Source organism: Bradysia coprophila, chromosome III (genome assembly GCF_014529535.1).
Source record: "Bradysia coprophila strain Holo2 chromosome III, BU_Bcop_v1, whole genome shotgun sequence".
NCBI classification, from domain to species: Eukaryota; Metazoa; Arthropoda; class Insecta; order Diptera; family Sciaridae; genus Bradysia; species Bradysia coprophila.
Window position 1 is genome coordinate 3,725,198 of NC_050736.1, and position 25,566 is coordinate 3,750,763.

Consider the following 25,566-nt stretch of genomic DNA (forward strand, 5'->3'; position numbering starts at 1 on the left):
ATTCCTTTCATCATTACCGCAGTCAGTGCTAAAATATCGTCTACGAGTAATGCACGAATTTTTATTGGATGTATTCGTGCCGCTATCGAACTTTGTGAATGCGCCAATCCACCTGATGAAAATTCTTCGATGGGTGAAAAGTGATCGTCGATTTAATTTCAATGAATCTGAAAACTGTGTGGAAGACTATGTTAGGCTTATTTCAGAGAGAAATGCCACTCAATCTGAAGTGGTTTCATTAAAGAATTTATCTCGAATGTCCGTCAGGAAGATGTTGTTCGAAAATTTGTCTCACTATGAGGCTTTGTCAACGATGTATTCTTTAGATATACCGATGATGCTTAAACAATTTCTTTGTTACAATCACTCGAAGTTAATGTTTTGAGAAGATTTCGTTTATCATCAGATGTGGGAAGTTTTAGTAATTTTTCTGTCTTTAAAATTGTATCTTTCATAGAAAGTCTGAAAAGGGAAAAAAAGTTTTTGGATTGAAAATCCATGCTTTTAAAGATAGCTGTAGATAACAAGTATGGCCTTTGGAAATAGCAAATCATTAAACTTGTCATTTATTTTAGTAAAGTGTTTCAACAAAAAATCTATCACTTCAATATTGTCAACATATTGTCGTATCTGTATTTTGAGAAATTGATGTAATTGAAATTTAAATATATGGTGTTTGTTAAAATGGTGAGATTGCTCGAGAAATTGATTTAATTGAAATTTATGTAGTGTTTCATGGTTAAATAAGGAACATAGTCAATTTATCTCTACTAATAATGAATTTTATTTTTAATCTTTTTTTTGTTTGTAAGCTACATCCACTACACACATTGCTACTTAATTTTCTTTTTTTTATGAAATTTTTTCCCTTACTTTAATTTTGTGAAACATTCTACGTCGTTATTACAATATTTGTCGGTAGAAATATTTCGATTTTCTTATAAAATACATTTTTCTTGGCATTTTGCTATTTTCTTGATTCAATTTCAATTTTTTTTTCAATTTTTACATTAAACAAATATTTTTACTTTTATAAGTAGTAGATTGGTTACACGACATTCCACATTGTACAAATTACCGATTTATTCGAAAAGTTTCATTTTCTTTTAGTAAATTTTTATTTTTGATTGAATATATCAGAGTATCATATTTTATCGGCAATCTTTTAAGTTTACTTATTAATCTGGATATTTTAATCAGATTATTTGATTTAATTGTTTTTTATTATAAGTTATGATTGAACATGAACACTTGATAATAGATAATTTTATAGCATTATACGCATTTGTAAATAATTAATTAATAAAATTTGAAAAAGGAATAATTTTGATTTAATTAATTTAATTTTTTTTTGATTATTTATCTATTCAATTTTTTGATTAAATATTTGAATTAAACAACAGTTAATTAATGATTTACAAATAGAAAAGCATTTTTTGTATGTAAAAATTTATATATAACATTTGAAAATATATTATTACCTAAAATTGTACATTTATTCTTATTCATTTTCTATCAATGTAATTTGAATGAGAAATCAAAATGAGACAAAACTGAAAAAAACGAAAATAAAAAAATTCAAAAAATGATCTCCTACGAAAACGTTTTACTTTTACGTATTTTCTTTTCGATTAATAATTTGGATTTTACGATATACAAATAGTCTACAAAGAATATGAACACATTTAAAAGACAAATTGAATTTTTCTTTTGTCAATACAACTTTGCTTTTGATATAATATCGAATTAACCACCGGGCATCCTTATAAGCTTGAGTTTCTTTCAAAAAATATCCTTTTTATCAACTCAATTCCACCAACTCTTTTATCGTGAATATCTGTGAGCACTAATTGAATTTGAAGGAAATGAATTGCATTCTGAATATTAAGTCCGATTCAAATTTTAATGTTTCGAAGAACGATGGTATCGATGGTATCAATAAAACCTCAGTGAGTTCTCCTATTAACCTCGAGTTTAACATTCATGTCAATAAAGTAATTACTCGAAATTATTCCTGGAAATGATTCATTACCAACAATTATAGATTCTTTCATTCTAATAGTCTATAATATAGTTTTAAAGACCAGCAACGCTGCCTTTTGTTACCTTCACCTGCGGTTCCGTTCATAATCTCTAACAAAAATGTACTTGCAGTTTCATTTTGTGAAAGAGCCATACAATTTACAACTGACTTATTTGCCTGTCACATCTCAGTTGCAATTGTGTGCTTTGTTTCAAGGTTTCAAGACAGGTGTTCTTTTAGACAGTAGTCAGATTATAAATGCAAATTCGCACTGAAATCTACCTGACTTTCCGAAGGTAATTTGGAGAAATTACCTCAATGAATACTTACAGGTGTACCATTCCTTATATTTGTAGATTTTCGAAGATAAATGGGCGCTAAAGAAATATCGTAGAGCTAACGTTTAATTTTGAATTTCTACTGAAATAAATAAAAGAAAATGTGATGAATGAGTTGACGAAGACTTTTTTTTATAAAATTTCAGTGTAAAAAGTGTTTCTATCAAAATTCATTCATATTTTGTTTTCGTTTCGTTTGTATAAAGTCTCATTAATTTGTGTGTTTAAGGTCTGCTTGATGTATAACTAAATCGGTTTGAGTTTCATGCAGTCTATCAGACATTGTTTTGTATGAGTTTTTTTGTATGAATTTGTATTTTGTTTAAACTTCATTTACATGCTACGCGCATCGAACAATGTATTTTTCATAAATTATGCACTTCTTTCGACGCCCCTAGCGTGTAAAATCCATTACTTAAGTAGGGATAAAAACGAAAAGTCACGTTTTCGGCTGTTTTTTTTAATCTCAGCTTCGCCTCGAATCAAAACAGTTGACACGAGCACACGAATTTTTAACTTTTTGTCCCTTGTTATGTAAATGACTATTTGTTTCTTTTGATGTTGTTTCTTCAACAATGGTCTATGTTTTGCATATGTGTGTGGTGAGGGGACACATCAGCAGATCAACATGTCCTAATTGTATATATCTCCTTCTGCATCCTCAATAGCCCTTTCACTTAAGCAAATAGGTTTATTTCAAGGCCATAGGAATTGTCAAATTTCACCCACAGAGACATGACCTCATAAATATTTATATGAAAACCGATGTCTATGGATGAAATCTTGTTCGTTCGGCCAGTGAAAATTCGTGTTTACAGTTATTTGGAACAAACCTGTAGAGCCCAAATACAGTGCAAAAACGCATCTATTCCTTTCCATTTCTATCTATTTCTATAGCCTGACTTTTCGTTAGATCATTGGGTTCCAGAGGCGTAAGGGCGGATCTGCTTGATAGGTGCCTAACGGCTCAAATTTTCGTTGGATAAGAATCGCTAAAACAGCTATTTGAATTTGAACCCGAACGGCGTATAGGCAGTGCGGACCTCATTCTGTTGTTGTTGCTTGCTCTGCTCGCGCTGTGTCCACCTCAGTGTGTGTTTTGTTGAAATATATACTTTTGTTAAATAATCAATCATTTACTTCTGCTGGTGCTACGTCTACATTTCTATGATGGTCGAAATTGGTTTAAAGATATCTATTTAATCATTCATTTGCATTAAACGACTGAGTACATTTCTCTGGTATTTATAATTAATTTTATATTTTAAAATGGCAAAAATTCGACTTAATTTCTTTAAGTTCTCGAGAATTAGTTTTTGTTTTGTCTTAATAAATTTATCATCAAAATACAAACTGCTTTTCCATGAAAATGTATCAGCTACTTAGCGCATCCTACTTGCTTGTTGTTTCTCTTTTTTAAACAAAAATTAAAATCGTTTTGATAAATCATACAATTGTTAAATAGAAATATTGTACAAAACATTACATTGCGCACATTCAATTTTGGTCATTAGTTAAACAAAGATTTTTCATCATTTTCATTTACTTTAATTTCTTTCGTTCTTTTGTTTCAGGTGTAAGATTGAACCTGTTAAAAACTCTTTTTAGCTTCTTAAGTTTACATATAATAATTTATATCAAATAGTACTAATTAAAGTAAATTCATACAAAGTTCTTTTTTCTTCTTGTAAAGTTTATTCTCCCGTCGCTTCGGGTTCTCCATTCATAATTTTTTGTTGTTGTTGTTAAAAAGTAATTTTAATAATTTATAAAATTATTTTCAATTTTTTTCGTCTATTTATTGCGTCGTTTGATGTATATTTTATCGTGTATTTTTTTGTTGCGTTGATCGACTGATTGATACGATTTACTTAAAGACGTTCGGTCACATAAACTTTAGCTGTCGCTGGTGCATTCGATCTTCGAACAGCGAATGAAATGATAATGCCGAGTGCAACAATCGTAGCACCGAGTGCATTGATGACAATACCCTCTTCTGTCCATTCGGCATAAGCAGTACTATAAAACACAATTGATAAACCCAGAGTCATTAAACGGTCGAAATCTTTCGCATTTCTTACTATTCATACCCAAGTTTCCATATTGCTTTTTGTGTCAGTCCCGTCAAGCATGCTGCACAAGCGAGCATAAATGTGACCAAGCCGAAGCTGGCGTGTATCGGAACCATGGCCGCACGGCAAGAGTAGGTGCCATTCTCACAGCATAAGCAGACAAGGAATCTGAGAATTTTAAGATTTTTGGTATTAGTTTCTCTTTCATATAATCGGTTTGTGTCTTACGTGAAAAATCCGAACACGAATTGCAAAACAAACAGGCCCATGGTCACCAAACCGATCCATGAGTGAAGTGTGTAAAAGTTTGGAATTGGTGGATTTGCCAGATTGTGCGAGTCAAACACAGCCAAGAAACCGATCACAACACACGGTATGGTGCATGCATGGAAAAATGTATGGGCCAGCTTAACATAAATATGTTTCAAGCATCTACAGAGTCTGTAGAACAGAATGGCTGCAACATACAGTATTATTCAAATCATTTTTGTCCACAAAACCTATAATCCGTTTTGCAACTTACAAAAGCCAGATAGTGTGATAAATCCACCGACCATCAGTACAGGATGAAGGTTAAACTGAATCTCTGGTTTTTCCGACCATGCAAATCCACCTCTGTAGTAGATTACCCAGAATAAGGTGAGCACCAATGCGCCGATCAACAAAATTGTTGAGAGTATAACTACGACCAAATATTCGAACCATGATGCACATCCCCATGAGTTGTCTCCCTCGTCTTCATACCTCCTGCAATAGAAATTACCATAAGTTATTTGATTACACTGCGAATGTCTTCTTAGGCCTAGATAGTCAACCAATTGATGTTAATGTGAGCACCCTTTAAGGGTTATAATAACATCATGAAGGGGAGGAGGAAATCGAAACTGTGAGACTGTTGAACGGTTTTTACCCTTTTTGACCTAAACTATCAATAGATCTTATAAAACTTGATTAAACTTAAAAATCATATTCGTCTTGTCCCTGTCGTTTCGTTCAAGTGAAAAAAGTTCATTTGCCATTTATCAAATTAATATCAAATCAAGATCGTTGGTAGGCTAATTGTGACTAAGATCTCATTCGTCGAATGATTAATGGAATAATAATGAGCGGTAAGAAGAACTTGTTCCTAAATTTCATTAATGGAACTAGCCGTACGGTCTTACGACATTAACTCATTCGTACACAAGACAAAGAATCATTCTTAGACGAACACAAAAAGTAAGCAAATTAACTTGTTAATTAAGTTTAAGTGCCTTGTTTAAGAGTTCAATAGGTTAGTTAAATATTTTTATTAAAACATACGCCGATAAGATCTTCTGTTTGAGAAAGTACAGTTTACCTTTTTTCATAATGTGTTCGCTGACTTACGAGTATTTAGTTAAACGTTAGATGAGCTAATAAATGCATCATCCCATCCAGCCAGGCCAGACGTTATTTTCCTCAAGCTAATTTATAATTTTCCTATAACATTTTTTCTCTCTCATTCGTTTGCATTTCACCATAATTACAGTTCCATCCTGTCATTTATATGTCCACTTTCATGAAATTTATCACAACACATAGTTGCAAAACTTTGTTATTCAAATCTTTCAACGTAACAAGAGTGAACTTCATAACTTTATAATTACATTGCCTACAACGGAAGCAAGAAAATTAAAGTTTTCCTGCATCGTCTATGCGTATCCACTGAAGAAGGAAAAAAAATCAAAAAAATTATATTTGCTCATAGATCATCATTGAGAAGTAAAAACCACTTCATATGTTTATTACATTAAATAACTGCTACATCAAGATATAATGCCAACAAATGATATGATTTGAGCTGTCGTTGAGCAATGGCCATTAATTGAATCTTTGACTAGCTTTATTAATTTACATTTTCATATTTTGATTTCGCTATAAAATGATGTGAAGACAAGCCATTAATACAGAGAACTTATTCGATGGTAAAATGTGGTATAATTGTTTTTTGTTTAATGTTGTGTGTCATCTTGTGTTTCATACAAATTCTTTAATCGCATTAGTGTTAACGTACATATATTTGCTTAAAATGCGAACACTCTTTTGTCTTTGTTTTCATCATTTTTTTCGCTTATAGCTACCAAGCTAAGATCTGCATATTTGTTAACATCATTATAACACAAATTATTATTGATATAATTGCGAATACATCGAAACCAGAGCCTCTATATCTCTGGGGCCCGAAGCAGCAATGAGAAAATAATTTCTTGGCATGACTAACCATGACCAATCATCATGCAAAATGTTTCATATAATTTTGCTACCTGCCCCATACGAAAGATGATTATTACATGTTAATGTACCCCCTGCGAAAATGATCCATTACCTGTGGACTATTTACGGTTCTTTTTTTTTTAATTTTCCTTTGTGGACATCAACTTTTGCATGGGTCAGGTAGTAAACCAGAATACATTGAATGCTTCCACATTCTTCGTTTCTTCGAAAAAACTATGTGATAAAAGCAAACTCACACGTGTGTTGTTGAGCAACAAGCTTCAGTAACTGTTTTTCGACAAGTGAAGTTGTATATCCGAGTCGAAGGCGACTTGTCAATAAGACCGAAGTTTTATGCTTAACAATACACTTGTGAGTTTGCTTTTATCACGAAATTGTTTCCTCATGTAATGAAATACTTTCGCAGCAAAGGCCTTGAGGTAGAACTACTAAATATAACAAAAAGTTCTACTCCATTTCCAACTATAGTAACAACATAAGTTGGGCGAACATATTGAAATTGTTACTGGTTTGTTGTAAAATTTCGGAGACGGGCTCTGGTACTAAACAATTACTTATTTTGTATGTTCATATAAGTCAAGATTAGTCTTATTATTCTCTAAGTTAATTGCCAATTTTCGTCGATTAAATCGTTAAATTAACAGTTTTCACTGTCAAATTTTTCTATTTTCGAAAACGAATTTTATTCGTTCATTGGTAGAAAATAATAAATTTTCGTTTTATTTCAGCTTTCTTTTGCAATTATCATAACAATTTAATTGAAAAAGTTTTATATTTTGAGATGCATTCAATAAAAAAAAACAACCAACCAACCAACATAAGAGCACAAGGTGAGCGATGCAAAATTTTATGTGAAACTAAAATTTTAATAATGGAATTTTCAATTGACCATATCCGTTGCATGTGTAATTAAACAGAAATGCGTTTTGTTGGTAATGAAACCATTTTTATTCCCCGGGTTTGTTGACGATAATTTATCAAGGTTTTAATTGGGCGCACCTTTGAATGTTTAGCTCGTTAAGAACAATACGGTTGACATGAACCTGGAGTGATATTTACGCTAGTAAATCTTGTCACAAGATATGAATGGGAATCTAAACAAAATGGTAAATAGGTTGAGCAAACGAACAAAAAGCTTGCACGGACGATTTCACTTAGAGAGTCACTTCTAAATGAATTTATTGGGTCGCTTATTTTTATCTAAATCTTTCGGTACTTTCGTGTTGATCTTAACGAGTTAAACTTTTCCGACAATCAGCTCGTGATTTCATATTTTTAAATTTATTGTTAAGATTTGGTAAAGAAAAATTGATTAACGAACCGAAGCCATTATTATACCAGACAGATTCAATGTAGTTTCCATCTGGTAATTATCTATTTTTTGTTGTCGTTGATGTCATAAAGATTGATAATTAAAAATTGATTACAGCTAAAAGTAAATGAACAAAGAAATCCTGAAGAATGATCACATCTTAAAAGTATTTTTTGTGTATGTTGAAGTACACTTTAATGTTTGTTTAGAGATTACTTTCTAATTATTTGCGCACCGCAGCATCGTTATTCGTGTATCTTTGCCATTACACAGATATTTATGATGGATTGAAACGTAAAACGATCCGGAGATCGATTAACCGCGAATATATATTGAATCCAACAATTATGTGCTCAATCACTTATTCACCGTTTACGCTGAAGGTATCATATATATATGTGATTATAGGTTTATAACTTGATATTGTCGTGTAAAGTGCAGAGCCCATTAGCAATAATATGCAAGAAGGAGACGAAGAAGTTTTAATGGTTCAGATTGGTTCGTGTGTGTGAAACATGTAGTAACAAGTGGATGATGTGCGGTGTGCATTTCTTGGGCTGTACTTTTAGGTTTCTTCAATGAAGTAAAAGTGATTTTTAGTTGTGATACAAAGTGAAATTTCTAAACGTCGAAATTTGAATGCACATTAAGGTTGCCGCAAGATTCACGTCTGCCGGCAATGTAATATATATAAGTTACAGTATTCATAACAACAAGTCATACAATTAATGAACGTAATAAATAATCAAAAGCGAACACCACGAAATCGAATTATGTGTAGACACCGCTTTTCGATAAACCTGACACGACTAGAACGTAATAATAAAATTGATTTCTATTATATGTATAATACACGTTCAGTTCAGTTAGAGAGTGTATTTGAAACAACGATATACTTACTGTATCATGTTGATCTTTTAAGAATGAAATGGTATTTCAATTAATAATAATGAGTGAATTGATTTATTGACAGTGTAATTCAACAAAAATTCTGACTGAATATGCCACCACAACTATTCGTTTATTACCAATGGCTCAGTTATTTTTCATTTCTTTTTATTTAGATCTTCTGAATGTTACGGTGTTTTTTTCATTTCGGGTGATGCGGTTTTCTTTTTAATATTTTTTAGTTGTTTTTGTTGACGTACATGTATGCAGCAGCAAGCAGCATATAATATGAACAACATGCATATTAACGATAAAATATGAAACGACAACATGTGAATGTTTGATCTTATGATGTGAGAATGGTATGAAAATGTATAAGAAGAGTCATTCACCCGACGACGTTTCGGAATTAGTGATAATTAAAGAACGTATCGTATCTTAAAATTATATCCAAATCAGGTTTATGTTGTTGATTCAATGTTTTTTTTTCTCTTTTAAAACATTTCCATACGGTTGCACTGGAGAGGCAAGAAATTGTGGGAGTTCGAGTGCCTCATTATAACGTGGCAACTAATTTCGTTGATAGACACTCACTTCAATCGATTTACCGTAAAGAAGTCGACTAGATAAACTAAGGTAATATGATACCTCTCAAGAAAAGCAGGATTTTTCCTTTCGAAAAACAATTCATTTTGATATTTTATAGCAGTCATAATGATGCTCATCCAACGCAGTTAAAAAGCAAAACATTATTACGTCTTAATTACTATTAGCCAAGTGTAAATGTGAGATGTTTTGTACAAGTTTCAAATGCACGTACTTATTCCCATAAACCGATAACAACATCATCACAGAGATATTTTCGAAAGTGTATCAAGTGAAAATACTTAGAGCTAACAACAGCAAATAACTGTTTAGGTATTGTGCAACATGCTCCCAAATGTAATTGTGATTCGACTTCTTTAATTTCTTTCTGAAAACCCTATTTGTGACTTCTGTCCGCCGCTTTCTATGCTGAGCATTCTGAAGAAATTGTATTTGTAGAAAACTCAATTGCATTTAGTACACAAAGGAAAAGTTTTACAGTTAAATAAAATGTTCGGAAATGTTGTTGGAAACTATGTAGAGTCTTTTAACGTTACGAATATGTATAGTATGTACAGTACATTAGATATATCATACGAAAAATCTAGACATCCTCCTCAACCTGGACACAAAAAGTCATAAAATATGTTTCCGTAACATTTTGTTAAACATCAGAAAATGAATTACGTTACAGAGTTGCGTGTTTCTTCTCCGTTTGCCGGGACTATTGATAAATGATAAAAATGGTTGATTATAATTATAGAAATGGTATAGATAGACAGGCAAACATATTTTATAGTACTGATGTAATCATCAGTTTGCATATTTTTTTGTGAAGATTCCGAACCAAACTTTACATTTAAACCAATTATTTAACTTTGCAAAGTTTCTTTAAAAAAAAAAGTTCTAAGTTTGAGCCGGTTGAATCATTTTTGCTACAACTACCATCTAAATGAACACAGAACCGAATAGAGTTCTTCCATAAAATTTATTAACAACAGGTAAATTTATAGGCAAATTTGTGGGTATATAGGTCGTTTGATGTGCTTTAATCATCTTAATAGGAAAAACTTTTCGGGCTATTAGAATTTTCTGTGTATTTTTTTATGAAATTGATAAAACCGCTCCTATTTACCATAGAAAACGTATACATGCGGGCGGAGTGTATATACATGTTTAATATCCTGAAATGCTCCGATATTCGTTGGACTGTATTATCTATGCGCTGCTCAGCATTTTTCTGTATATCCACGCAAATATAGAGTAAAGAGAATTTGTGCAATTTTAATCGGCTTGTTGACCTAGTCTCCGTTGTGAGGAATATTTAGCGAATTTTAATTAAAAGAAAATAAAAGTTTAGTTCACGGGAAAAACGTTTCTTTCAAGTGCATGAGAGCTTTTTTTGCACTGACATATTTTTTTATTAACGAGTGTCTAACGACTTTTTAATTAAATCTTTTGTTGTTATGAATTTTCTGGTCGATGTTAACATTTAGGTCCTTTAAATAAACGTGTATGCCTTTTCCTTATTCCGATCTGTTCATAGTCCGTTTAACACTGACACACGAAAACATCCGATGGTTTTTGTGTGAATTTGACGTCATAAAAGCTACATGATCATTGACCTTTACTTGTTACACAAGAGTTTTAACTTACGCAAATAGTGAGAATCATCAAATCTACTACTTCTACTGTTAAAAGCATCTGTCAATGTTTAATGAAAAATCTTCTACTTCATTTTTTTAACGTTTTACTACATAAGATCACAAGAACATTAGCTGATCGTCTATTTCTGTCCGTGCTATCGTTAACAGATGACCAGTCGTTTCGAAAAGATTACTAAATAGTTTGTCGATTGACTCGGCTCCGAAACACTGCCAAACTCAGGTTTATGCTCATGTGGCAGTGTTTTTTCGATATTTGAATTTTAAACAAATCAAACATCTTTGTACTGGGTCGTTTCGCCAATAGATTTTGTAAACCAAACCTTTTTTTAATTTCATTTTTTATTTGTTCAGAACGTTAATTCGTACATTAAAACGGTTTGACATTGCATGCATCGTAAAATGCATCATGAAAGCAGTCGTTAAAATGTAGTTCAAAGTTCGACAATTTCAAATACATTTCCTCAACGGAAATAACGACAAAAAAAGTCACTTCGTTTATTGAGAGTATTTAACGCAGCAAAACATGTGGGTGCCTTATGTATCACTTAATTTCGTCAGACATATATTGTACATTGCCTTTTTCGTTTAATCATGTACGAAGCGATCATTATAATTAATGTAATTAACCATGATGACACATTATGCTCGCAATGAAAGCACTCATCGTTCAGAAAATATTTTTCACATAAAATATTATAAATGAGTTGCTAATGTGCTGCTAATGCTGAGCTGGTGTGCAATTGAATTGTCTATTTGAAAAATTGTTTCCAGCTAAATGCAGCTACGTCAAATCAAACACAAAAGTACAGTCGATCGTACATAGTTAAGATCGCAAATTTCAGAGAAACATATTACTGCAGCGGTGATCGTTGAAAATAATCAATTTACATAATCCGTACAGTATGCCCTCATAAATGTTTAAAACTTTAATTTCCTAGATTTAGGTATACCTGTTGAACTAATTCTAACTTTGCAGCACCATATCCAAATGACTGTTGAATTAGTCATTTCAGAGTCTTTAAAAATCATAAACATGAGCTCTAGCTATCGTACAAGTGACTAACACACAAAAATTGTCAAAATTTACGCATTGCAGATGACTAGTCAAGGAATAATGTATTAGTTTGGTCTATACACAGTGCACGTATGTGTAAGCTTATTAAAAATGGATTATTTTACGCAGCAGGTCAAATAATATTTTTGAAATGGTGACCATAGTTAATTATATGCTGGATAGGACATTTTAAAGATTTGTGTGCGGCAATAAATTACTTTTTATGGAACTATATAGCAGTAGCTGCACTCGATCACATTTCTCTGAATTATATGAGTATTATTTTGGAGACAACACGAGAATGATAACCCCTCAGCTTTACAATCATTTTTGGTAAAGTAACAGCCGCTCAACACATTTAATTCAAAAACATCTGTTTAAAGAATTAGATTACGTGGACCTCTGTATTTTTGGTACACAGCAAAAGAATGTGAAATTGAGAATGTAGTCCGATCAAAAATATCAGAAATATTTTCGTTGTGTAGTCATTTCTCTTTTTAAATGGTATACAAATTCACCGAAAAATTTCACTATCAAATTCTCTGTCTAAGTCGCGGTAAATCCATTTTGCAAATTAAAAAAAAATTAAATTAAAATATTTTTCTATAGAATCGTTATGTATTTGTGTCATATATGGTTGTTGTGACTTTTTTTTATAATAAAATGTTAACAAAAGACAATATCGTCACATTAAATTTTTCCGTATGAGATGATAGAGACATAATGGGTAAATTTATCACAATTATGTGCTTTGGAAAGTGTTGCAATCAAAAGCATATGATTTCAGGGTCATGTTTGTGGAAAACATTTCTCCTCTGTTGGGTGACAGACAAGCGGAGACTTTCTAATTAAATTTCGAAAATTAATTAATTAATTTCATAAATTTAGAACTCGTTTCAATTCCCAGAAAGACAGATTTAATCTGAAGATGTTATCACCTCTTATTACAACTATGTCTTTTATTATCATCTCCATCATCATCATCCATTAATTTAGTCATTGTCATAGTTCTATTTGCTCATTTTTATTATACCTTTTATCTTGATCATTGCTTCAGATACCATTGTAACAGTCTTCTTTCAGTATACAATTTTGTTATTTGCGCTAATTTAATTTGTTACATAAGAAACACATCTTTTATTATTCTGCCCTACAATGAATAGAATGTGATTCAGTCACACCTACAGTCATCACGCGCAATTTATCTATATATGTAATATACTCTCTAGCGTTCGTCTTGATCAATGAATATTATTCGCAAATTTGCATGTGTTTAAGAGATAATTGACCGTGTTTTTTTTCTGTTTTGCTAACTTACGTTGCACTTGATCCCCTGGGCATGTTTGATGAATAAGTTTTGTGCATTGATTCGTAATCCAATAAAAATGCAATCACACTATACAACTAATGTTCCACAATGCACTGTGTAATGTAATTAAATATCGTCACGATTCTTATTTATATTTTCAATGCAAAATTATTATTTATCCAACGTGCATACAAAACACATAATTTTCTAGATTTTTTTTTTTAAACAAAAATATTATTTCTCTTGCTCTCTTCACAACTATAAACTAAACTAAACAATCAACGGAAGAGCATCCAACAAGTGTGTATTCGATTGAAGGTCTCGTATCAAACTAATTGAACGATATGGAGAAACACAGTCTGGAACAACACACCGCGGCTTTAATATCTTTCTCAAGTAAAACCACCACACAACACTTGATTGAACACACAGACTATATGAAAATGAGAATGAAACACGAGAATTTATCATTTTGATAATTGATAGTGCGGGGAAAGCTCCGCTACATGAGTTGTATATCGGGAGGCATTATAATATTGTCTCTTTTTATCGCGTATTAGAGATCTTCATTTTTTCACTAAGTTTTTTTTTCCATGAATTGTTTTTTCGTTGTTTTTTTTTTCATATTCGCCGCATTGGCTGCTTGTTTATGTTCAAACCTGTATTTATTTACCTTTTTATCAGAAATTATAATCACTTTAATATGGTTTAGTGTATGCAGTCGGTCAATAAAGCAGGATTTTTTCCTTTTCGAGCATTTTATTTATTTTGTGGAAATATGTTTGTAACCAGTTTGGAAGGTACTACTACTACTGTTGATTTAACACAGGGTGTAGGCATAGCACTCGAGGGTGTGGGACACATTGTAATATATAGAATTCTATTCCTGCGGGAAATCTATACAATTAGGCTGAAATGTATAGACTAGACATTGAACAATGGAACAGTAGGGTCAATAGCCGAGTAAGGAATGAATATGGTAAAATTGGTTATTGCAACTTGCAACATGGATTGTGCATTTTGTGCAATAAGTGAATGTTCTGCCTTTCTATATACCCAACCATTAATTAATCCATATTGTGATTTGAAGGGTGACTTTTTTCAATATTAATAATTGAGTGCTCTGCAAAGTTTTCTATTTCATTGTAGTTGTGCAAAATTGTTAGGTATGAGTAATGTTGTATCAGGGAAAAATTTGATTTACGGATACAACAATTTACATCGTCAATGTTTCCTGAATAGACTGTGCTTCTTTAAGTTCCTACGTAAGAAAGCAAAAATTGATAAACAAAACTTTGCTGTTCTAAAACTTCTAATTTGATGGGATGTGGGTCACCACATATCAATACACAGTAAAACATCACGTCTGAAAGCTTTTCACATTCAAAAGTTTATTTCATCATTGGCGATTATAGCGCATTCTGTGTTCATCTTGAGGTCTTTTATAAAACTTTCGAGTATAATGTTGAATGTCTTGAAAATAAAATTTGAACGGTATACTCGACTCAAGATATGTTTCGTCTGGTATTCGTATCTGATGGAATTTAATTATATTCTAGAGTGAAAGAAAAATGTTATGGGCACCTTATACGCGCGCCTTACATTATTTATGTCTTAACGACAATGTAAATATTTATATGAAAATCGAACACCACATATAGTAAAATGTCATCGAATTAATAGCGTAATTTGAGCTTCGGTGCGACATTAACGCTTCCGTGTAACCCTAACGATAAAAATCGGAAAACCAATTAAGTAAAATGACAGGTGGTGAAGAATTGGGCGCAATAGAAAAAGTGAGCTATATTTACTTCATAACGTAATTTAGAGGCATGATATTGTGCTTGGCGGGAAAAACTTTTTCGTGTAATATCTCTTCAAAGGGTACGCTTTAAATATTAATAATGAAAGAAAAGGCTCGATTCTAAAAATAGAAACAATCTAAACTTGTAGGGCAGATCCTTACCACAAATAAGCTTTCTGCTTTTGTTGGAATTATGCAATCGTTGTCTATTTTGTTCTAAAACAGTATTTCTTTTCCATATTATTCACATTAGCGTACAATCTACTCTTTGTAAGGACAAATATCAATTAGTATTACGCAAAACTGTTTTTTTTTTGCCATCTCGATTAATTGGATTGCTCCGGCACCTATTTTATTCATTACTCTCTTCATCATTCAATAAACAAATATTCGACTTTTCCGTCAAAGAAAGTCGCAATGCATGCAGTCTGTTGTTCAGTAAATTATTCAAACGTAAACCATTTTGCAAGCGAATTGTATTTCTGAAGTATTTCGTAACGGATGTTGATTTAAATAGTTCAACGAATGTAATTCAACTTCTGCAAACTCCACGGAAAATGTATTACATAAACAATGTTTCCAGCAATTTTACCATTACGGGCTATATTTACCTCTACTAATAATAAAACTGTGTTGGCTCAGACAAAAGCTTCTTTCAAACTTCTTTGTTCGAAAATTGTGTAAAATTGAGTTCCTCTTAATATTTAACCAACGTTAGGCAATGAAAACCTGTTGTGGAAGTTCCCACGATCCATTTCATTTTCCATTTTCATAAATAAATGAGTTACTACCCTGCGAATGTGTTCATCACAAGGTAATATTTTGAAGCAAAAGGTGGGTGAAACGAGTGAATGCAAACCAGCCATCAATAATACATATTGCTTGTACTTAATAATTCACATAAAAGCATTTTTTTCATTAGAATAAAAATAGAAACCGAAAAAAAAATCTTTTATGTGGTCATTCACTCCACAATCTTAATTAAATATTCAAAACACCTTATCCTGTTGTGGATGTCGTGGGAGTATTGTATGATTAGTCATTGGTAGTTTGTGGTCTATTTCGATATTAACACATGCTCTAAGTCAATACATTGAACAGTCAAATAAGGATGGTAAGGATGGCTGAATACCGATCTTGAAAGTGAATTGTTTCGAGGGTCAATCAATGTATTTTGAGGATTGTCGGTGGGTGAGTGAAATATTGCAGGATTTACGATTAATTTAGTATGTAGTTGATTGTCATTTTTTCCGTTTTGTCGTTTGTTCACTGTCATTAAAACAACCTACAATGACATCTCTCTGTCAACCTATTTATTTATGACCATTTAGCACGCACGATTTAATTGCAATTCTAATTGAATTGAATAATTTAATGTGAACTCTTTCGGTTACCTCTTTGACTCTGCAATTACTCAGAGAGACCTTTAACAATATAACTTTAAATCATTTGTTTCAGGAGAAACCCATAAAATTTTAATCTTTCTATGACTTTGGTGACTTGAGCCCCTAAAATATAGGGTTCAAGCCCCGGCCCTTAAAACACCAAGACACGACACGTTTTCAAACCATATCGATTAAAATAAGCAAGTTGATTATAACTATGCATATTACAGTCCCGAGCGAGACAAATTTAATTTGGAAAATGAGAAAACAACCAACAAACGACGCAATTGATTTTTGATTGTACCCTATGGATGGCAAATTTATTTATCTTATACCAGCAATGCCCGACCGTAAGTGTATGCATTGTATAGCCGCAATACATAAACAAATTTACACAAAATATTATCCAGGGGGTGAAATTACTGTTATTGGTTATTGTCATGGTATTTAATGTTGTGATAGTAATGGGAACACGTATATATATGCATAATAACAGTGTGCGAGAACGTTTTTTTTATTCTTGCGACTATTTCCGGAAAAAAAACATCTAATTGTGAGTTAGGCGTCATTAGTAATTAATCAGTCGTGTAGTATTATTTTTGCTTCAATTTAAAAAAAAATAATCGATATTTGTATGTTGTCCGCACGATAAGTTCACCAAAGCGATTATTTTTTATTGCGCTCAAAGTTTAAGGACATTCGTTGCATAAAACTGTAGGGTTAAATGCATAGTTATAATACCACTTTCTACTTGCAATATGAGTACAGTATAATACAAATTGAATAAAGAACGGATGAGAGTAAGTGTGTAAACGGACTAACGGTTATACAACATGATTCTTTTATAAAGTTTCTCTGCACATATATAATGTAATAGAAAGAAAAAGAAATTGCTATTTACTGCATATGAAGTACCATAAGAACACTGAGTGTATAGCTATGTAGTGTGTACTTCATTGTGAAATTGGTACTTTTGCTGCTTGTGTTTGGCAAATCCCTTTTTTAAGAGAAGAAAATTCAAATTTGAGTCAAGACGTCGTTGCATAATCTGAATCAATATTTATTAGAAGCTGATCTCGACTCAACAAGAATTAGTGTCTTCAATCAAATAAATTTGTAATCACATCATCACCATGTAAGTCACCATAGCGCCGAATAAAATAATCGGAGAGAATTAAATTAATCAATTGAATAATTTTTGTCGTGCGACTGCTAGGTAGGTACTAGGTTAATATATACCACATTATTCATTATAGAGTTCTGATGACTGAAAAAATGTTGATATTTGCCATGCAAGACCTTTTCAATTTGATTGTAAATTCAGTTGAATCCCTTTTCATGTTGTTTAATTTTTGTTTGTAGATTAGGGTGTGTCTCAAATCTATGGAGATAATTACGACCTCAAAATTTGTAGGTCTTACCGACTCTAATGGTTTTCTGATACGAAAAAAGGTTTTTCTTTTTTTTTTTACAAAACCCTTTTGTAGTCGATTTAGGGTAGTCGAAAAATCGTCGAAGCGAAGAATCACAAATTTTTTTTGCGTCATTTGAAATGTTCCATTACTATGCAGTTCAAAAATCGTATTTCTCATCAGGTCGTGGCGACAGTGGTTTTTCGGACTTACTCCAAGCCACACAACCGTACTTTGCGACACTCTTACCAACACAATTTCACTCTTGCTCCACATAAACGCATTTTAAAAAACTTGTTTTTCGTCTCAAAGGACCGTCTGAGAGGGTACGACCTAACAAATTCAGACTTTCTTGTTTGAGACACACCCTAGTAATATACAAATATACATCAAAGCCTCTACATTCTCTCAAAATAATGACACCGACCGAAAATGAAAAACGATTCCAGACCGGACGGGAATGGATTATGAAACGAATATAAGGGACTTAGCACGTTTTAATAAAAGTTATTTTTATTGGATTTCTCTGCAGGAATTTGATAATTTCAAACGAATAAAAACATCGCCTTTATAAGCGCAACTCTTTATTTAAATTTGAAAGCTTTTTTGTTAGAACTTTTTCATACTGCCATAACAACATAAATTCCCTCAAAGCCATTATATCACTTGACACCTATCTATATCTAGCGGGTATAAGCATGGCAGAGCTACGATTTATGACACTTCATAAATAACAAATTACTCACATCCCATTTGATTTCTTCCAACATGGATGTGCTATATTATGTGGTGTGCTAACAGAACAGCAGTGAAAATTTGCTCGTACAAAGTGCATTATTTTACACTACTTATAAAATGTGTATGCACAATACAAATCGTTTGAGATACCTACTTCATTTTAATGTGTACACTTTTATCAGTAAGTGCATAAAGTGCGACAAACATTACGCGATCTTACAAGTATATAGTTTAAAGGGTTTGCTTTAAAAAAAAAACGTCCCCTTAACATGACAAACAATTTTTGTTGGAAATAATTGTACGCATAATGTTATGTTTGAATAAATTGTACTTACTTTTCATCTGGTGGTGGTGGCATATCATGGCCTGAAGGACTTCTAGGTGGAGTTTTTTCATTGACTTCCATCATAGCGAGCGGCGCTTCCGGCGGTGGAAGGGGACTAACACTATTGCTATCCATTTTTGATTTAATTTTGGCGGTTTTTTTTTATTACAGTTAAACGAATTAAAGTTTTTTTTTGTTATTTATTTCGTTGAAGCACGACGCGGTATGCGTTTATTATTGAATAAATTGCTTCTGTAATTTAATTAGTTAATTAAAAAAAAAAATGGACTTGATTGTCGGCTTCGTATTGTATTTTTAATGAAATTACATATTCAGCATTGGATGGTATTACGGAAATTTGACATTTTATTGTCGATAAACATGTGTGGATATGCAAAATATTTGGCTGTAACATGACTACAAATAACTGTGTGATTTCATTTTAAATCAACCTCCATTCAAACTTTTCACATCAATAATTACTGTAGCCGAGAGGATTCCATTTATTAAAATTGGGTGTAAAAAAACATAGTGGAAATCAGATAACACGTAAATAGTATCTATTCAACCTCAAACTCAGTCTGCAAATCTTCAAAATTAAAATCGATTAAGATACTATCAATGTTTTTATTTCCTTTAAATTGAATTATTGATTTGGGGCGGTAAAAATATGTCAAAGATGAACATCTACACTCCTACCATGAATCTTTTTCCGGTATTCTAACCATTTTTTTCATATCATGATTCTACTTTCATGGATCGTCGACATTGAAGCGTTTGAGGACATGTAGCTGATTCCTAAAATATTTCATTTTGAAAATAGAAAAATGTAACAGACGAACATGGTTGTCCAAATTCACATGTTTTCTGCTTCAAATTGCAATTCCACTCAAGACTATTTCATATAATAAGAGAGAAAGGGATGGAATGATTTAACACAAAAACACAACTGGTCGGCCCAGGGATAAAGTGTTTTCGTGTTTCTGAAAGTGTGACAGGAAAAAGTTTTCAACAGCAGGAAAATATAAGAAAGTGATAAGCTTTCTCTGATTTATTATGATACACAAACCGTCACTGTGACTAAATATGAGTTTTCAGATTATTTTCTGTTATAAAGAACTGAACTTTTCGAGAAACTTTTTCAAAACAAAAATAAGTTCTTATGTTCATCCAAATCCAAGCTACTTAATTAGGGAAGTGAGTATTCATCAGCATAACATTGTTGAACGTTGTTGTCGAGTATATTCTTTCCATATTTACCTAAATTATATACAGGGACTATTTTTTGAAAAAACATTTTCCCATATTTTCCTACATTTCACAAGTTTTCTAAAAATTTATCAAAAGTTTATATCAAAAATATTTTTTTGGAAAATTCAAGAAAATATTGGAAAATGTTTTCCCAAAAATAGTCCCTGATTATAATGCTAAACAGAAAATTATTTATAACTCACGAAGTGGAAAATTTTATCAAAAATTTAAAGCTTGAAAAGTTGTCGGAGTCGAACATAAAAATAAAGAACGTGCACTTGCTAACTATACAAAATCGCTCCCAGTCAAATTGTTAGAGATTCCAAGTACCGTACCTGTAACAGTCAATGAAAGTGTAATTCGCAAGTATACTCAAGAGATCCGGTGATTTGCAGAAAATATTGATATTCATTGCCAATTATTTTCCTTATCATTGATAAGTGCCATTTTGAGTTCTTTTTAATTTCATTTCTTTGCATTGTGGAGTGTAAAGTAAACTCTCAACGGCAACTTGAAAAAATTCTGTTTGGAATGCATTTTGAATTCCTAAATCGAGTAAAAATAATTCACAAGTACCATCAAATTGGTCACTTCAAACGAAATTTGGAAAAGCTTTCCATCCGAATTCCGGAAAACCAATTTTAATGAGAAAATTTTAATTGAATTTTCCATTCAATTTAACAATTTCAGATTTAAAAAAAAAACATTGAATCGAACTAAATGTAGCAAAACATATAATTTCAGTTACAGAGAGACGAGACTCTCGTCACGAGAGATGACTACAGGAAAAAAAGAAACATTTTTCTTCATTGACGTACAATAAACACGTTTCAACCTGCCGAACGAAATAACCATTTCTGTTTTTTTATACATTTTTTTTCGCATAATATCCATTGTTTCGTCTTTGTTTTCCTTAGTTTCTGGAGTGTAATATTCAGATGTATAACAAGAAAAAGGTAATGAAAATTATGTCACTCTTGGCCTCTAGGGAAATGAGTAAAAATGACAATAATCTGTTCTGCATATTATATTATGTAGTGTAAGTATATAGCTGCGTTATTTGTTTTCATTTTTGCAAAAGTCGCTATGTGTATCAACTCTTTTCGTATTGTTTCTTACAATTTTTTTTAATTATGTGTATTTACACTGACGACTTAGGCTAAAAAGATTTTCGTTCGTAAGAGTTTTATTATAATCTTTGTAATTTATAAGGGATTGTGTAATGATTAATACCTATCCTGAGGCACTGTACACGTAAATGTGAAGGTATACTGATAAAGGTGAGTGGGCCGACCAAATTTTTGTTCCCGCCCGTCCCGATGTTCCATTTTTTTTGCTGATAAAAATACAGACATGCCTAAGGACTGGAACAGTTTTACTCCTATCCTAAAAAAAATTCTGATCTGTGGATACTCGCGCTTGCTCTATCTCCGAAATTTTGAGCTGCCCCGCAAATCTTTAAGATATACAAAAATTTGGACGTTTTAAGAACAATCTTGAAATGTTCTTCTACTGTAATTACTGTACCCGTAAAGGTGTACTGGTGTGTTCATATTTAAAAGACAAAAATATTGATTCTATTTTGTACATGTCGTTTTTTCATCAGACACTTCAAAACAGTTGAATCACCGAACTGAATTATTGGCTTACTTGACTCGCAGGTAGTCGATGCAAATTTAGTGATTTATTGACCTGACACCTAATTTGTTCAGATATATTACTGTCGCTACACTCTAAATTTTCGCGACTGGAACATTTGAAAAAATTGCGAAAAATTGCGAAAACGAACGTTTAAGGACAAAAGAATAATAAAAATTACGGTCGTAGCGCAATTTTTTCAAATGTTCCAGTCGCGGAAATTTAGAGTGTAGCGACAGTATTGTTCCGAATTTTTTTATTGTCGGCACAAATTCTGGATGGTGTTTTCTACCTCGCTTTAAACAGAAGGTGTAACGGATTCATCGGCTATATCGAAACACATTTGCCTCTTGTAACAAGTGGTGATGTAATGTTTAAAATCCGAAATCATAAAACTCAAAACTGAGGTAATAAATCACTGTTATGTACACATTTCTGACAAGATTTTCAGATGCGTCAAATATTTATCTAAATACAAATCATCGCGCCTAATATGATACACATGTATGCAAAAAAACAAAAGTTTAAGTAGATAATCCACAGTAATTAAAATTCGACAAGACGCATAGCGTATAAATTAAATTACTCTAGAAAAAAATGGAATCTAATCAAACAAAAGTGATGTATTTAAATTACACTTCGGAATACCTCTCGTTTTACATGAAAAGCACGTAAAGTAAATATGATTCAATACAATTATGTATCATGCGGCTTTTATAGCGTATTATAGTAGCTATAACTACAACATCTTTTATCTGAAATACGTACAACGACGGTAAACAAATTACCACATCTCAATAATCTAGCTCTTCTGCTTTCAACACAATGACAAAATCAGCAATACCGTGAACAAAATGTTACCCGGCATGAAAGTAATTTCTCACCTGAATTCTTATCTTACACTGGTGACACATTTATTAATGTTTCGTTCTTCGAGATAAGATTTGTAATTTTAGATGATTTTTAATTAAATTATTATGTTAACCTTCCCGGGACTACAAAATTCGCTTGGTTAAATATTCTAGAACAAGTCAGTAAAGGCACTGTTTCCTGGAGTATCTATCATCTTTTTGAAATATTCGGTTTTAATATAAACTAAGCATTGTTGGTCATTCGAAGACTCGACCATTTATATGAATACCAAGTATTTAATTGACAAATATAAGTCTTTCTTTGCTAGTTTTCCACTTTAATTTGTTAACAACGACGACAAAAGTTTCTAATAAGATTAAAGATTCCTGTATAAAGACCGAATTAATTGAATGTAACGTACTCTTGAACAAGAACAATGAAATATTCTGTTTTTCTTTGTGTGGGGGAAAGAAGTCAGATTTTTGTTGTTTAATTGATACTAATGAATCTAACAATAAAATGTTAAAAATAGCGGATTCACGTTGCGTTCAAGTATTAGAGATGATTGATTTACTTGTTGAGTAAGTGACTTTGGTCTTTTGTAATGGAAACACTGACCTGCCCTTTTTTGATATTAGGAAATGAACTCAGTCTACAATGTACCGACGGTGACAGTGTGAGATATTTAGAGAAGTATAGAAGATGATATGATTCTTCTTTGTAAGAGAAAAACAACATTTTAGAAGATTAATTAGCTAAACAGACATCGTCGAGATTCGGATCGCAAGTATGCATCAGCAATTAAACTTTTAGAAACGAGAAATGCCGATATTATAATTGAATCTATTACTTTAGTTGATTAGCATTGAAACGTATCGAATTTGATACAAGATCTTTTACTTCATTTAATTTAACGTTCTATTTTGCTAATCCTACTTCTCGTACTATTTCTAACATCTATTTTAATCTAACACCGGTAGACAGGTAAAACAATACAAAAAAATGAATGTCTTAATTTCGTCTGCTCAATACTTAATTTATGTTCGAGTTCGTTGTTTGCGTGTTTAGTATTATATTGCTTTCGTATCGGTTTTATGACACCCCTCATTAGTCACTTCATATAACTATTTCATCAAATAGCCGCCAATTAGTTACTTGATCAAATCAGAACACAATCTGAATAGTCAATTGACAAAGGAGAAGGAGAACGATGATGGTAGCTTTACCATGCTAACATGAGTTTTTTTTCATTTTCCATCTAACAAAATCGCATCTCTATTTTATCTTCTATTACTATAGCAAGCGTGTTTCGCGCACGCCTGCGGACATCTCAACCGCCCTAAATTTACTATATGCAATTTGTAGGAAGAAAATCACAAAAAATTATTTTGAATATTAAGAGGAAAAGTTAGAAGATTTGGCGTTAAATGCTTTTTCTCCTAAATTATAATTGTAACGGGAAATTGATTACAGTCTTAGGGTTACCGAATTGAGTTCATCGCACTTATTTCCGTAGAACTTCTAAAGAATTATCTGAGCATTGCAATTGTTTTCTTTGAATTCAAAGTAAACACACCCCAAAACAAAGCGTATCTATTGTACTACCACTATATGGTTGATGAAAATGCACAGCATCAAATTCATTGAATTACATACGTACTACATGTGAACTCAACCCCATTTAGTATCTATTATATAACTTAACCTACAGCTACAGTTAAGTATATGAGTATATCGTATCAAGGATGCTGTGAATACCATAGTCATTTAAGCTTTGTAAAGGGTTCGCTTGTTTTTTCAACCATAAGTAAATTGCACTTTTTATACTGAAAGAGGTATTCAGATAAAACCACCACCAAACCAAAATCATGTAATTTATTAAAAACGAACGCAACGAATCGAAATCGAATTAGCCGAATTTACAGATTTTGATCTTAAAAGTTAATAACATAAAAGCTTTTTTCACAGAAGAAAAAACCTGTTTTTGTTGTTTGAATATAAATTAAGGGTGCTATCGAAACAAAATCAATTTTATAATTGATCAACGCGATTGTCGGTGAACAGCTTCAATTCACTCACAGAAAACGCAGTTGATGAATAAATTCAATCACAATTTTGAATCACAAAATATTTTCAGAAAAATTTAATTTTTTTCACACAAAGTTCTTTACTAAAAACGCCCGTCTGTTTGATGAAAAGATTTGATAGCACACATACGATGAGCGGAAAACTTGTACTGAATCGAATGAAATTATACCCTCTCTTAACACCCACATATAATACAATATATGCCACAAAATCATACATAATAACACAAAGCTCTATAGTGAATCAAGAGCAAGTGGAAACCGTTCATAGAGAAAGTAAAACTGAACTAAATTCTCTTTTATCACTGCGCTCTTTCTCTATTTTATCAATGAATAGAAAATGTTACAATGAACTCTCGGCTGCTGGGTGGTAAAAAACAATTTTTTTTGTCATCGTTGCGACTGTTCGTAATGATCTGATTTGTTTCGAGTATTTAGGAGAAATGGATGCTGTGTAGATTCGGGTTGATTGGTGGTTGAGTTACACGAAGTTTTAAGATAAGAAAAGCTTTGTTGTTTTGATGCTGAACGTGTGCTTCACATTTTCCTCTCTGTAAAATGATGTGGGTT

At 32.0% G+C, this 25,566-nt stretch overlaps 1 protein-coding gene across 6 annotated transcripts; it reads right to left on the reverse strand.

Annotated features, from left to right (window-relative positions):
- Window positions 1–760: 760 nt before the first annotated feature.
- On the reverse strand, window positions 761–25,142 carry LOC119077374 (cytochrome b reductase 1). Of its 6 annotated transcripts, none has more exons than XM_037184593.1 (6): window positions 24,888–25,142; window positions 19,179–19,420; window positions 4,957–5,180; window positions 4,662–4,890; window positions 4,452–4,601; window positions 761–4,380 (listed from the first exon to the last, which is right to left on the reverse strand). In XM_037184593.1, exons 2-6 carry the CDS (start codon window positions 19,301–19,303, stop codon window positions 4,233–4,235), a joined length of 876 nt encoding a protein of 291 aa, XP_037040488.1. In that variant the 5' UTR covers window positions 19,304–19,420; window positions 24,888–25,142; the 3' UTR covers window positions 761–4,232. The 6 variants fall into 6 exon arrangements, with proteins under 6 accessions (XP_037040488.1, XP_037040471.1, XP_037040464.1 ...); XM_037184576.1 differs by having other exon boundaries at window positions 4,443–4,601; window positions 24,989–25,120; XM_037184569.1 differs by having other exon boundaries at window positions 4,443–4,601; window positions 24,888–25,004.
- Window positions 25,143–25,566: the final 424 nt, after the last annotated feature.